This window comes from Electrona antarctica, assembly GCF_951216825.1.
Source record: "Electrona antarctica genome assembly, chromosome: 21".
In the NCBI taxonomy this organism is placed as follows: Eukaryota; Metazoa; Chordata; class Actinopteri; order Myctophiformes; family Myctophidae; genus Electrona; species Electrona antarctica.
The window spans coordinates 28621637-28634232 of NC_136802.1; the positions used below are offsets into that span (position 1 = coordinate 28621637).

A 12596-nucleotide genomic window follows, 5' to 3' on the forward strand; every position below is an offset into this window, starting at 1 on the left:
CGAACCCACAGTGACGCTGAGCGACCTACGTACTCAACAAGTGCAAGATGTCACAGATTGCACGTTTTACAAAACGAAAAAACAGCATAAAACATTTAAAATAAATACTTTGTCTCGGCCAAAGAGCATGAGAGAGAGAGAGAGAGAGTGTGATATGAAAGCAGTGTGCTGAAGGTTTCGACTCAACGCGGCGTGCGTGTGTGTGTGTGTGTGCGTGCGTGCGTGTGAATGTTTGCGTGTGCATGTGCTTTGAACAACAAACAGCGTGTTATTCCTTGAACCATGCTGTTTTTGTGCCACTGAAAGCCCAAAGACGCTAAAGTATACCGTGAATAAAATGACATCTTTATAGCGAGCACAACTGTCTGCATCATCGGGCCAAGGACGGTTCCTTTTCAAAAGCAAGAAAGACCTTTTTGTTGAAAAACCCAAGAGGGGGAAAGAAAATAAATTTCATTTTTTTCAACATATACATATAACTTCATTCAGAGCTATTGAGCAAATCACTGAAAGAAACAAAGAAAAACATTCTGCTAAGTGAAATGCCATTTCAGTTTGACACAAAACAGAAAAATAAATAAATATGGACCCAAATTCCTGTCAGTGCTGCCGGTTATAACGAGCATGTTGTGAATTGCTTATTGACCGACCATCCTGGATGGAATGTGAAACGTGCACGTACGTGTGCACGTACATGGTGCACGTGGTTCTCAATGTGTGGTCCGCAGAGGGGGGGGGGGGGGGGGGGTCCCAGATGGTCCCCAGCTATAGGTGATTGACAGTTGGGAACCGAATGGACCCTTGCAGTTTGCCAACTCCTATAGAAATACGACCCAACGGTCCATTTGGTTCCATTTGCGCACTCTCAAAGCAGGGGTCATCAATATGTCCGTACAGGGACAAATATTGTCCGTGGCACAGACTTGGTCTTGTCCGCGTGGCAACGTTTTGATTTTCTGTTTTTACACACCCTTATAATGTTCTTATTTTGATCATAAGACCCAATTAGTGAATGTCTAGTCTCCAGGTTTTCTTCAGAATATGTATGACACTGGTTTACTACGACACTATGGCATATTATGAGTCCAAATAGTACTATAGTGCTTCTCAAACCTTTTCTTTTCAAGGCCCCGCTTAACTCTACAAAATGGAACCAAATGGACCAGCAGGCTCCATTTGGAACACACTCTCAGAGTTACAGATCAGTTATGGCCATTCAGGGCTACAGCTCTGTGTGAGTTTCTGGTAATGGTCATATTTTGTATGGTCGTGGCAAAAAAAAATATTTTTTTTGACAAAAATGTCCACCGCAAGCCAACATGGTGATGACCCCTGAATTATGTATTATATATTTTTTAAATAGAGGTCCGTAGGTCAACTGCAAATCAAACTTTGAAATTAAATAGTTTGATTCTGGCTGTATATAAAGACAGATAAGTCCTTGGATCTGCACGGCAGGGGTGCTCAACTACACGGTTGGATAACAGCAGAAAAAAAGGGACGGTTTGTGTGCGAGGCAAAGCGTACTCCTGACCTCTCCCCAGCACAGCCTCTCATCATCTTTGCCTCGCTCAATATTTGATGCGAAGGCGAGTGAATTATGCATGGTGCTTATAGAAAATAATACTGCACGTTTGTTCATCATACATGGGCACACACACACACACACACACACACACACACACACACACACACACACACACAGCCAGCAGAGGTTCGCGGGCGGTGCAGCAAAGAGCCTAAAGATGTTCGCAGCTAGCGCTTCGTGAACGGTGCATGGTCGCTAAACAAATGGCCACGCTGTCGCTTTCTACCTGCGCTTACAAGCTTGTGAAAAGGGTCATGGTTTTTATACAACTGTCTGGAGACACATGTTGTGGTTTTTTAATGTCCCTGAAAGGATACCAGCTAAGGCTGCCTTTGAGTCGAACGGACCTTGACCGGTTTTTACTTTACTGCCACAGACACAGAGTGCCATTTTTAATCAATTTGCACCAGAAAGGGATAGAGCTAGGCCACAGCAACCATGGCACCTCCTCACCCTCACCCAGTCAGAGAGAGAGAGAGAGAGAAATTGGTGGAAAAACCCTGAAGCCAGATTCATAACGTAGGAAGGAATAGAAGGAGAAACCAAACTACACAGACATGGTGAATAGCGGAAGGTGGCGAGCAGAGCAGGTGGCGAGCAGAGCAGGTGGTGAACGCGTGTCAGGCCAGTACCTCAGCTGACCCAAGACAAATTGAGGTCGCAGGAAATATCTTCCCTTTAGACGCCTCTAACAAAACCACACCGGCAGTCAGGGGCAAGCATGTCGGTGCCTCTGTTGGTGCCGAAAACCTTGTATCTCCCTATATTTCAACTTTTTTTATATATTTTTTTACTAATGGCCTATTTTGTCGTATAAAAGCGCTATATGCAAATGTGGCAAAATTTGTCGATCTACAAAGCCCACGCGACGTGTCGTAAGCTTTGTAGATCTGCTATTTTTTTGCTATTTTGGAAAATGTTTGAAAGGTTAAGCGTATCTGTATGGTTTTATAAATATTCAACCGATTAAAATTATTAAGAGTTTGTGACTAAATAATAACTGCATTGGATCCAGGTTGTTATATTCATAATAAATAATAACTGCATTGGATCCATTGGAAAAAGGTTCCTTTTTTAATATCTTGATGAGTAGTATTTTTACATACAAGGTTTCCATGTGACGGCGACGATAATGTTTGAGAATCAACTTGTAAGAGTCAATATGAAACTGACCCTTGACCTTCTGTCCTGTCTAGGGATGGAGCTCCGAACCGGAGCCCATTGCAAACTCCATAACAAAATCATTGAGTCCCGGTATCAAAGAAGCTTTGGGCTTATCAAGCCTGCAGTTATCGAGCATATAGTGACCCATGACGTCATGTTTAAACAAATCAAGACGCGAGGTGATCAAGAAATAAATCTAACCGCCTGCACTCTGGCATGTTGGTCTAAAACCGTATTGATACTTGCCAATGTTCATTTCATTTTATACGGTGGTCAACAACATGCTGTCACAAGTAACTGGCCAATTAAAAAAAAGATGCCGGTTATGTTCCACAAAATATTTTAAAAAAAAGCTCAATCGTGGGATTCGTGGGCTCGATATAAGCATGATCGACAAGGTGCTCGTTATCAATACAAATTAATGATCTCCATCCCTAGTCCTGTATAGTGTGAATGTGCAGTTTGGGCAGTTTGGGTTCTGTACGGACCTGTGAATGTGGCAGGGCAGTTCGGGGGCCAAATTTCACCTTCAATCCACCAATTCAAATATGAAACTGAAATGTTAAGCTGAGTCTTTGACGGGACTTCAATCACGACTTATTTGAGAAAGTTTGGTTCAGGAAAAACTTGAGGTAAAGCGAACAAAACACTCTTCGACCAGTTCACTGATTTGAAGGTGAATTGAGCCCAAGCTTATTAACCGTTGGAATACTTTATTTTTTTAGGCGGATAGTCTGTGAGCGCGCAATCAATTAAAAGCGAGAGTAAAAGTACATAATCAAAAATCAAACAACATAAAGTGCTTTCAATTAACGTGTCTCAAGGTCATGGCTTGCAGGAGGGCTCACCCTAAATTTAAAAGCATGAAAGTGGCAAAACAAGAACTGATTTAGGGAAGAAAATAACAAGAACGGGCTAAAATATCTTCATAAAAAATCATTCGACAGGGATTTTTTAAAAATCAATACTATGTGGCTTATTGCATCTTAAGCACTGTGCATCATCGATAACCTAGTATGGAAGATTCATAATCTTATATTTAACTGTTAACTGTATTTGCTGTTAAGTGTGATGGTGTCTCAATCTCTTAGTATTTGGTAGACAATGTACCTGTTCTAATCCAGAGCCACGGAGATCTCTGAAGTAAGGAATAGCTCTATGGAAATGGAGATCTCAAAAGACAGTCAAACAGAATCAGATTCTACAAGAGAAAACTCACTGAGAGAAGATGAACCCAAAGCAGCACGTGAACTGAACACACACTGAACCCAACTGCCACGGATCACACCAGACCAGCCTGACTGACCTGAGGATCCTTCGTCACTCTTAAGGTTCCTGCACACAGAGCACGTTTTTCGGATTTTTAGCGGCGTTTCTCCGTCGGTTTTCCCGAAAAACGTGTCCAGTGTGCAACCACCTTTAGGCCCAAACCGCACCAATGATTCGTCATGCAACTCCTGGCAACCAAACGGTTGCAAAAGTAGTTGCAAGCAACCATTATCCCCAAATGGGAGTTGCAAGGAGTTGCATTGGTGGGACATGTCCTTAAAATCGTTTGCTGTTGCAAGGAGTTGCATTGGTGCGGTTTTTGGGCCTTAAGGTCGTTTCAGACGGGGAGTTCATTTTCAACGAGAGGCGATTATTTTTGGACGCGCAGAGACGTTGAGGGGTGCTGACGTGAGCGAGCGCCACGGTCCCGTCAAACTGTTGCATAATGGGACTTATTATTTAATTATTATTATTATGACGCAATGGACCAAAAAAATCTAAGTGAGTTCTGTGTGATTTTGAGGTGTTTACGAGATCGAACTTCAATAACAACCAGGAATAATAATAATAACAATAATCCCTGAACTGAATGTAAAACACCCAACATGACTGAACCTTTTTTGGGGGTTTCAAAGTGTGTGTTTTAGTTTTGAAAATGGTTTTGAAATTATAATAATTAAAAACAAAATGTGGGAAACAAACAAATATAGAGACCCATACGGATCCATACAGGTCCGCAACCCACAAATGGGTCCAGACCCACTGTTTGGAGAACAGTGCCCTAAATTAGCAGTATTTTGTTTTGTTTAAATCTACCAACACTTTGGAAAGGATTTGTTTATCCAGCCTCATTTAAAAAATAAAAAATAAAATGAACTACAACATTTTGTTTCTTAGCATTTTTTTCTTCTTCTCTTATCGAAATATTTTGTTTTCTCTCCACCATTTTGTCCAGATTCTATCGCACTATATTCCGACACACACAAACACAATAAAATAAAGAATTTACAGAAACCACTTGTTGGACTCTATGACTGAAACCGGATCCATATTAGAATGCGACCATTCATTCATTCATTCATTCATTCATTCATTCATTCATTCATTCATTCGGTTTGTCTTTTAACGTGAGAGCACAAACAGGATAATAAATATAGACCAGATGGAAATACACTACCAAAACGTCTACGACAGTGTTTTGTTCATTTTAACTCACTAAAAGTGTCCAAATTAAGTTTCGGGCTTCAACGTGTAGCTCTTGCTTCTTCTTCTTCGGCCGTTTTGTCAGATCTCGACGGTCTCTCAATCCGTGTCAAGTTTTCATCATCTTCTTCTCCTTTTTTTTTTCGTCATCTTTTTTTTTCCTGAACGGTAAACACTCACAAACAAGTGGAGAGTCATTGAAATCACTGTATAGTCTTTGAGAGTTCACACAACACACACACAAAATATCTTCACTTCACGTTTTTCTTTCTTTTTTTTTGATGTCTGTGTTTATAAATAAGAAGTTTTCTTTTCTTGTACGCACGCGACAGAGACAACACCCCCCCCCCCCCCCCCCTCTGCTTCCTGTAGCCATTCACGTGTCTGGGGCGATCCTGTGCGGTGGTGACACAAGATGGCGCCGTGGGGGCGAGATCACCTGATTTTATTATTTTAATATTTTTGTCGAGGTTTTGGGGGTTGTTTCGTTCTTTATTTCGTTAGAGGCGACGGGTCATTCTGGCGGACAGACTCGAGGTCATTCTGGCGGACAGACTGGAGGTCATTCTGGCGGACAGACTCGAGGTCATTCTGGCGGACAGACTCGAGCAGGAAAGGTTTGTTGTTGTTGTTTTCGCAAATGGCCCGTCGTCGCACATCCACAAATCCACGGAATGCGTAGCCCAACGGGAACCAGACAAAATCTGCCGCAGGGGGACAGAAATCCCTGTGGAGATTGTTGGTCTAGCACTCCAGACTATTTAAAGTGAGCCTTTTTTTTCTTTTTTTCCCCGCTGTGACGTTGGAATCCGTTTGTAAACCACCCCCCATAAATCTTCCACACCAAAGTTCCAGACTAATATCTACGCAGTGATGTTATGACCATGCCAGGCTATAGGGCGGTACTCTCAACGCGGGCGGGGGGGGGGGGGGGGGGGGGGACACCTATGAAACGGTCTTCTTGGCTCCCAGGTCCGCCTCCTTCCGATCCAGCCTCATGTAGGGCTCGAACGCAGACGTGCCGCAGCCGTAGCCGCTGGGCAGTTCGTGCGGGTGGTGGTGGTGGTGGTGGTGGTTCAGGTGCGGAATGCCGCCGGCGCCCCCTAGCAGCGGCATGGAGAAGCAGAAGGAGTTTAGGGGCGGAGCTCCCCCGTGCAGCGACAGGCCGAACGTCCCGACCGAGGTGGGAGGAGTCCCGCCTTCGGGGGAGGAGCCGTTGTGGTGGTGGTGGTGGGAGGGCGGCAGGCCCAGCAGGGGGTTGGGAGGGGGCGGGGCGGGGGCCGGGCCGGAGAGGAGACGGCCCTGCTCGAGGAGGCGCAGGATGTTGCAGGTGGCGAGCGACTCCGAGGAGGAAGAGGAGGAGCTGCGCTTGTCGCCGTCCTTGGTGGTGTCCTTCTTCTGCTTGGTGCGGCGGTTCTGGAACCACACCTTCACCTGCAGGCAGGGGGAGACAAACACAACGCAAAGACGTTGTCATTACAACCATGTATGTTTTAGAAGAAAGGCCCCAGAGGGTCATTATTATTATTATCGCCATATTATGGGCCGTGCTACGAGCTTGTAGGTCTGATATTTTTGAAAAATCGTGAAAATGTGGCGCAAATCTTTGCTCTTTCAGAGCAAACGTTTTTAACTCAAATCTTTGCTTCTGGAAGGTCCCTGGAAACATATTTTCAGATGGGGGTCGGCGGCCGATTACATATAGGGGGTCCTTGACATGAAAATGTTTGAGAACGACTGACATAGAAAAAAAATTCAGAAAACTCTCAGGATTTAGAAGACATTTGTAGAATCGTCCTCAGGTCCTTAATTAAGGGCCGTCGCTGGTGGAGCGCCACACCTATACCATCAGCTCCCAGTACTTACCGCACGACGTGCCGCAACCCAAGCCGTGCTATACTCGCTGAGTTGGGGGTGCCCGGGATCGAACCCATGACACACGCCAACATAAATGTTTGTTGACTAAATCAACTGTAGATTTAGATTACTAAAATCTTATGATATTTCCTCAACGAAAACTAGACTAAAGCCTATATGCATAAATCCTGGCCCTGGTGGTGGTTGGGTCAACCTTCATAATGGAGATATGATGGCTGACAGTGATGCCATGTGAACGCAGCTGTGTGTGTGTGTGTGTGTGTGTGTGTGTGTGTGTGTGTGTGTGTGTGTGTGTGTGTGTGTGTGTGTGTGTGTGTGTGTGTGTGTGTGTGTGTGTGTGTGTGTGTGTGTGTGTGTGTGTGTGTGTGTGTGTTGAACTCTGCATGTCCTTGTACATGTATGTTTAATTGATGCTTTAATGTATGCTGTGTGACAGCACTGCTGTGGTGGAGAGGGCACGGCGGGGTCACGCACGCACGCACGCACGCACGCACGCACGCACGCACGCACGCACGCACGCACGCAAGCACACACACACACACACACACACACACACACACACGGGTCACAAACATGAAAAATGCATATGATACTGACCGACTTTCAATGCTCTCTCTCTCTCTCTCTCTCTCTCTCTCTCTCTCTCTCTCTCATTCCTCTATACCCGACTGTGCAAATGCAGCAGTGTATTAGCTGCAATTAATATCACGCACGCACGCACGCACGCACGCACGCACGCACGCACGTACGCACGCACGCACGCACGCACAGTAGGGAGACTGTATACCGCCAAATCCAAATCCATGCGCAAAACAGACCCAGGATTTCGATTGTCAAAATGTGTGTGTAATCTTTGTTTGTGCAACAACACACACGCATGTGGCTTTGTGTTCTGTGTGTTCATCACATTATCATCATCATCATCATCATCATCATCATCATCATCATCATCATCATCAGTCATTTTAGATCATTTTAGATATAAGCTTATTTAACCAAAACTGTGAATAAACATTCAATCAATCAATCAATCAATCAATCAATCAATCAATCAAGGCCAAAAAAAAACGGAAGAATGAACCGGAAGTGAACACGGCGGTGTAAAGTGTCCCGCGATCTTATTTTGATTCAACAGAAAAACAATAAAAGAACAAAATAAGTCAAAAGGCCTGGGCCATGGCCAGGCACCTTGGCTGGTAATCCAGTCTGGCAGTGTGCCGCGGGTTCGACTCCCGATCCTGACGGCCTTTACTGCATGTCATCCCCCCCATCTCTCTCCCCATTTCCTGTCAGCCAAGGTCTGTCCCTCCATAAAATATATAAAAATAAAGGCGAAAGCCACAAAAAAAAGATCTCATTGGCAGGGAATGAGTTTTAACCCATTCTGTACGGGGTTTTAAGCATTATGTTATACTTTAGCTATTGAAAAATAGCAGATCTACAAGCTCATAGGGCGGCACTGAGTGTCGCGCTACGAGCTTGTAGGTCTGTTGTTTTTGAAAATTTGTGAAAATGTGGTGCAAATCTTTGAATTCAGAGCAAATGTTTTTAACTCAACTCAACAACAACAACATTTTCAGATGGGGGTCGGCGGCCAATTACATATATAGACATAGAAACATGGGTTTTTTCAGAAAACTGTCAGGATTTAGAAGGCATTCGTAGAATCGTCCTCAGGTCTAAATGGGTTAAAAACAAGTGAGCTGTTGCTTGCAGGCCTATATTCAGGGCAGTTGCAGATCTCATATTAAAGTCGCCGGTGCTGAAGAGCGTCATGATCAGATCTAATTTTAAAGTGCATCAACTCGCTGTGCGTTTCTCTCACAGAGCCCAACGTACGCACAGCTCTGATCTCATTAGGAGTGGATTCACATCCAAGCAGCCGACTGGAAGAGCCAAGCCAATGTGTACATTGTACAGTCAGTCAGGCGCACAGTGGTGGAAAGTCACTAAGCACTTTTACTCAAGTACTGGACCCATTTAGACCTGGGAACGATTCTACAAATGTCTTCTAAATCCTGTCAGTTTTCTGAAAAACCCATGTTTCTGTGTCAGTCGTTCTCAAACATTTTCATGTCAAGGACCCCCAAGATTATTATGTAATTGGCCGCCGACCCCCATCTGAAAACATTTTGTTCCAGGGACCTTCCAGAAGCTAAGATTTGAGTTAAAAACTTTGGCTGTGAAAGAATACATATTCAAAGATCTGTGCCACATTTTCACGTTTTTTCTAAAATAGCAGACCTACAAGCTTGTAGCGCGGCACTTGGTGCCACGCTATGAGCTTGTAGATCTGCTATTTTTCAATGGCTAAAGTATAACAATGCAAAACAAGGGTTCCCGCTCAAAATGGGTACAATTCTGAGGTATTTGTAACTTTCCAAATTTCCATTACTGTTCTACCCCACTACATATCAGAGCCATTGGAGAGCCATTTGAAAATAGCCAATTTACAAGCTCACAATGCGTCGCATCGCGACGCATTGTGAGCTTGTAAATCTGCTATTTTCAAATGATTTGTTTTACACATTTGAAACTTTTGTACTTTTACTCAAGTACATTTTGTATAGCGGAGTTTTAGTTTTAATGGAGTACTTCTACATTACAGTATTGATACTTTTACTTAGGTAAACAAATTGAGTACTTTTTTATCACCACTGCAGGCACACGGAACTACTTTACACTTTACTGTATAAACTAGTACAAACTACTGTACAAAGGACTGTACGTGCGTGCCATGCTGCTGTACTGTACAAACTATACTGTACAAATTAACTGTGGATAATGGACCACTGCAATTACAAATGCTGCTGTGTGGGTTTAACACACGCGTGCCGCACATGCACACAGTTGTGCACACGCATGCGCACACACACACACACACACACACACACACACACACACACACATGCACGGCACGCACATGCAAGCAGTCGGGCTGATTTCCATAGTCGACATTCAGCAGCAGCGACAATAATTCAAATTACAATGTGTGCAATAGCCAGTGGCAGTACAGTAGGCTTAATTTAGCAAACCTACATCAGGCAATGAACACGTCCATGTTCTCCTACGGAGGGGGCGTCATTGCGACTTTGCGACTGCATTCAAAGTTGTAACGTTTGCTTGTAGGCCTACTCACCGAAAACAGTTTAAGTGCACACTATTTTATCCGTAATGTATAAATGATGGATAAGGGGTCAGGACAACTAGGCCTTATCATGGAGGGGTCAGAATAAAATGTGGACTTAAACTGTTATTCGTCTATACCAGTACTGTATTGTACTCTAGTTTCATATCCATTTGACATTTAATGACAGAAAATGTGCATTTAGTCAAATATCTCCTCTTTCCCAAAAGATTAAGACAGACTTCATTCTCTCAATTTCCTCCAGTGAGAACACATGGTACATACAAACATACAAACAGGTGATGTTGGTGCGTGGTCATTCATGACTAGAATTTCATGCACATTCAGGAAATATTAGATTGTGAATATTTTGTTATTGTCATTATTTACATTATAATGAAATTATAATGCGATTTGGACAATTCATTCAATTCAATTCATGAGCGAGCGCTCTGTGTTCAACCCCAGGCAGATGCGTGCTACATGGGGTTGAACACTAGATACATGACACTAGATACTAGAAAAAACATACACCCTAATAAAGACATTAGTTACTTAAGCAATAAGCCACGAGAGGTCTCAGGTTACCGGGTATTTTACAATGGCTGGGGGCGTAGGCAGACCCGACGCGGAGCGGAGGGTCTTCTACCCCCCAGCCATTGTAAAATACCCAGTAAGCTGGGGCCTCGAGTGGCTTATTGCTTTTCTAAAACGGTTACAAACATATAGCAATATTAACCTAAATACAACTATTAAATTCACAAAAGTAGCTACGCTTTGCACCACCAGAGCGAGCCACATCACTTCCTTGTTTTGCTCGGCAAGTAGCCTATGTGACGGGAGAATAGCGCTTGATGTCTTTACGGGGCTGCCTGGAGCCACACATTCACAGTCATATGAGGCGGGCGGCGCTTAGACGCCCGCACGGCATGGGTTTGTAAGGTAATCAAGCGCTCCCCTTCCCCAGTACAGCTACAGAGATGCGGAATCAGGTGCGAATGATATAGTGATTGAAGGTGTGGGTTATCGGTGAAATTTACACCGGTCACGTGACGGTAACCAGCCAATCAGAATCAAGTATTGGGACTAACCGTTTTAGAATATAAAATAAAGGTATACACCATAATAAAGACACCACAGTAGTCCATGACAGTATACAGTACATATGTACAATAAGGTATGTTACAGCCTTAATCTGGGAGCAGTGAGATCACATATACAGTATGTTACCGTCTTAGTAGCCTACTCTGCGGGGAGTGTCTGAGCACGTATCACGTATAGGCCCGTGTATGTACATTAAGGTGTTAAGTGGGAGCATTGAGATGATGTGTGTGTATGTTGTCTGGACGCAGTGAGATCACATATACAGTATGTACATTAAGGTGTTAAGTGGGAGCATTGAGATGATGTGTGTGTATGTTGTCTGGAGGCAGTGAGATCAGCACGACACACATAATGAGACTTAATCAGATCTCAGCGAGACTTATAGTGTAATTACTGTAAACATGTTGCATGCTGGGCATCAGCAGATGACGGCTCACGCATTGCACAGTATATGTATATATATAATAATGTTGCTCATGGAGAGGGAAGTCTGGGGTTCTCTGCATGGTGGAGCTGTTGGCCCCCTGCGACCCGACTATACGGATATGCTGTTGAAATATCACTGTTATTGGAGTATCCTTCCTCTGTGAGTGCGTGTGTGCGTGCGTGCGTGCGTGCATCGTGCGTACACCAACATCCCACACACACACACACACACACACACACACACACACACACACACACACACACACACACACACACACACACACACACACACACCATGTGTCTCCACCAATCCCTGCCCTCCATTCATCCCCTTCATAAAAATGTGGGCGTGCCTTAACCTGTCATCTATATCACGACCCCCCCACACACACACACACACACACACACACACCACAATCCAGCCATAAAGCACGAGCAAGCGATTTCCCTCAATCCTCTGACTGAGGTGTGTGTGTGTGTGTGTGTGTGTGTGTGTGTGTGTGTGTGTGTGTGTGTGTGTGTGTGAGTGTGAGTGTGCGTGTGCGTGTGTGTGTGTGTGCGTGTGCGCGTGTGTGTGTCAAGGTTATGATACAGTTTTAGTTATAGCTTTTTATTAGATTTTGTGTTCGTTTTTTCGTCCCTTTTCAATCCTGCACCTGACAAATAAATCAGGTGCAACATTGAAAAGAGTCAGAGTAAGTGTTGCGCGATAAAAACTCAAGAAAATATAGCATTTTAAAACAAGATATTCATGAAACTGAATAAATAGCCAAAAACCTGCAGAACTGAGGGCATTTTGTTATGATTTTTCTTTTAATTCTAGTTTTTATTTATTTC

The 12596-nt window shown here is 43.9% G+C and overlaps 1 protein-coding gene across 1 annotated transcript in view; it reads right to left on the bottom strand.

The window, feature by feature from the left end:
• Window positions 1-6169: 6169 nt before the first annotated feature.
• vax2 (ventral anterior homeobox 2) overlaps window positions 6170-12596 on the bottom strand; it is a gene marked incomplete at both ends in the record, with an annotated part of 41515 nt that continues 35088 nt past the window's right edge. The window contains one exon of the mRNA XM_079491311.1: window positions 6170-6658. Within this exon, the coding sequence (XP_079347437.1) occupies window positions 6170-6658 (489 nt within the window). The remainder of the gene's footprint in view (window positions 6659-12596) is intronic.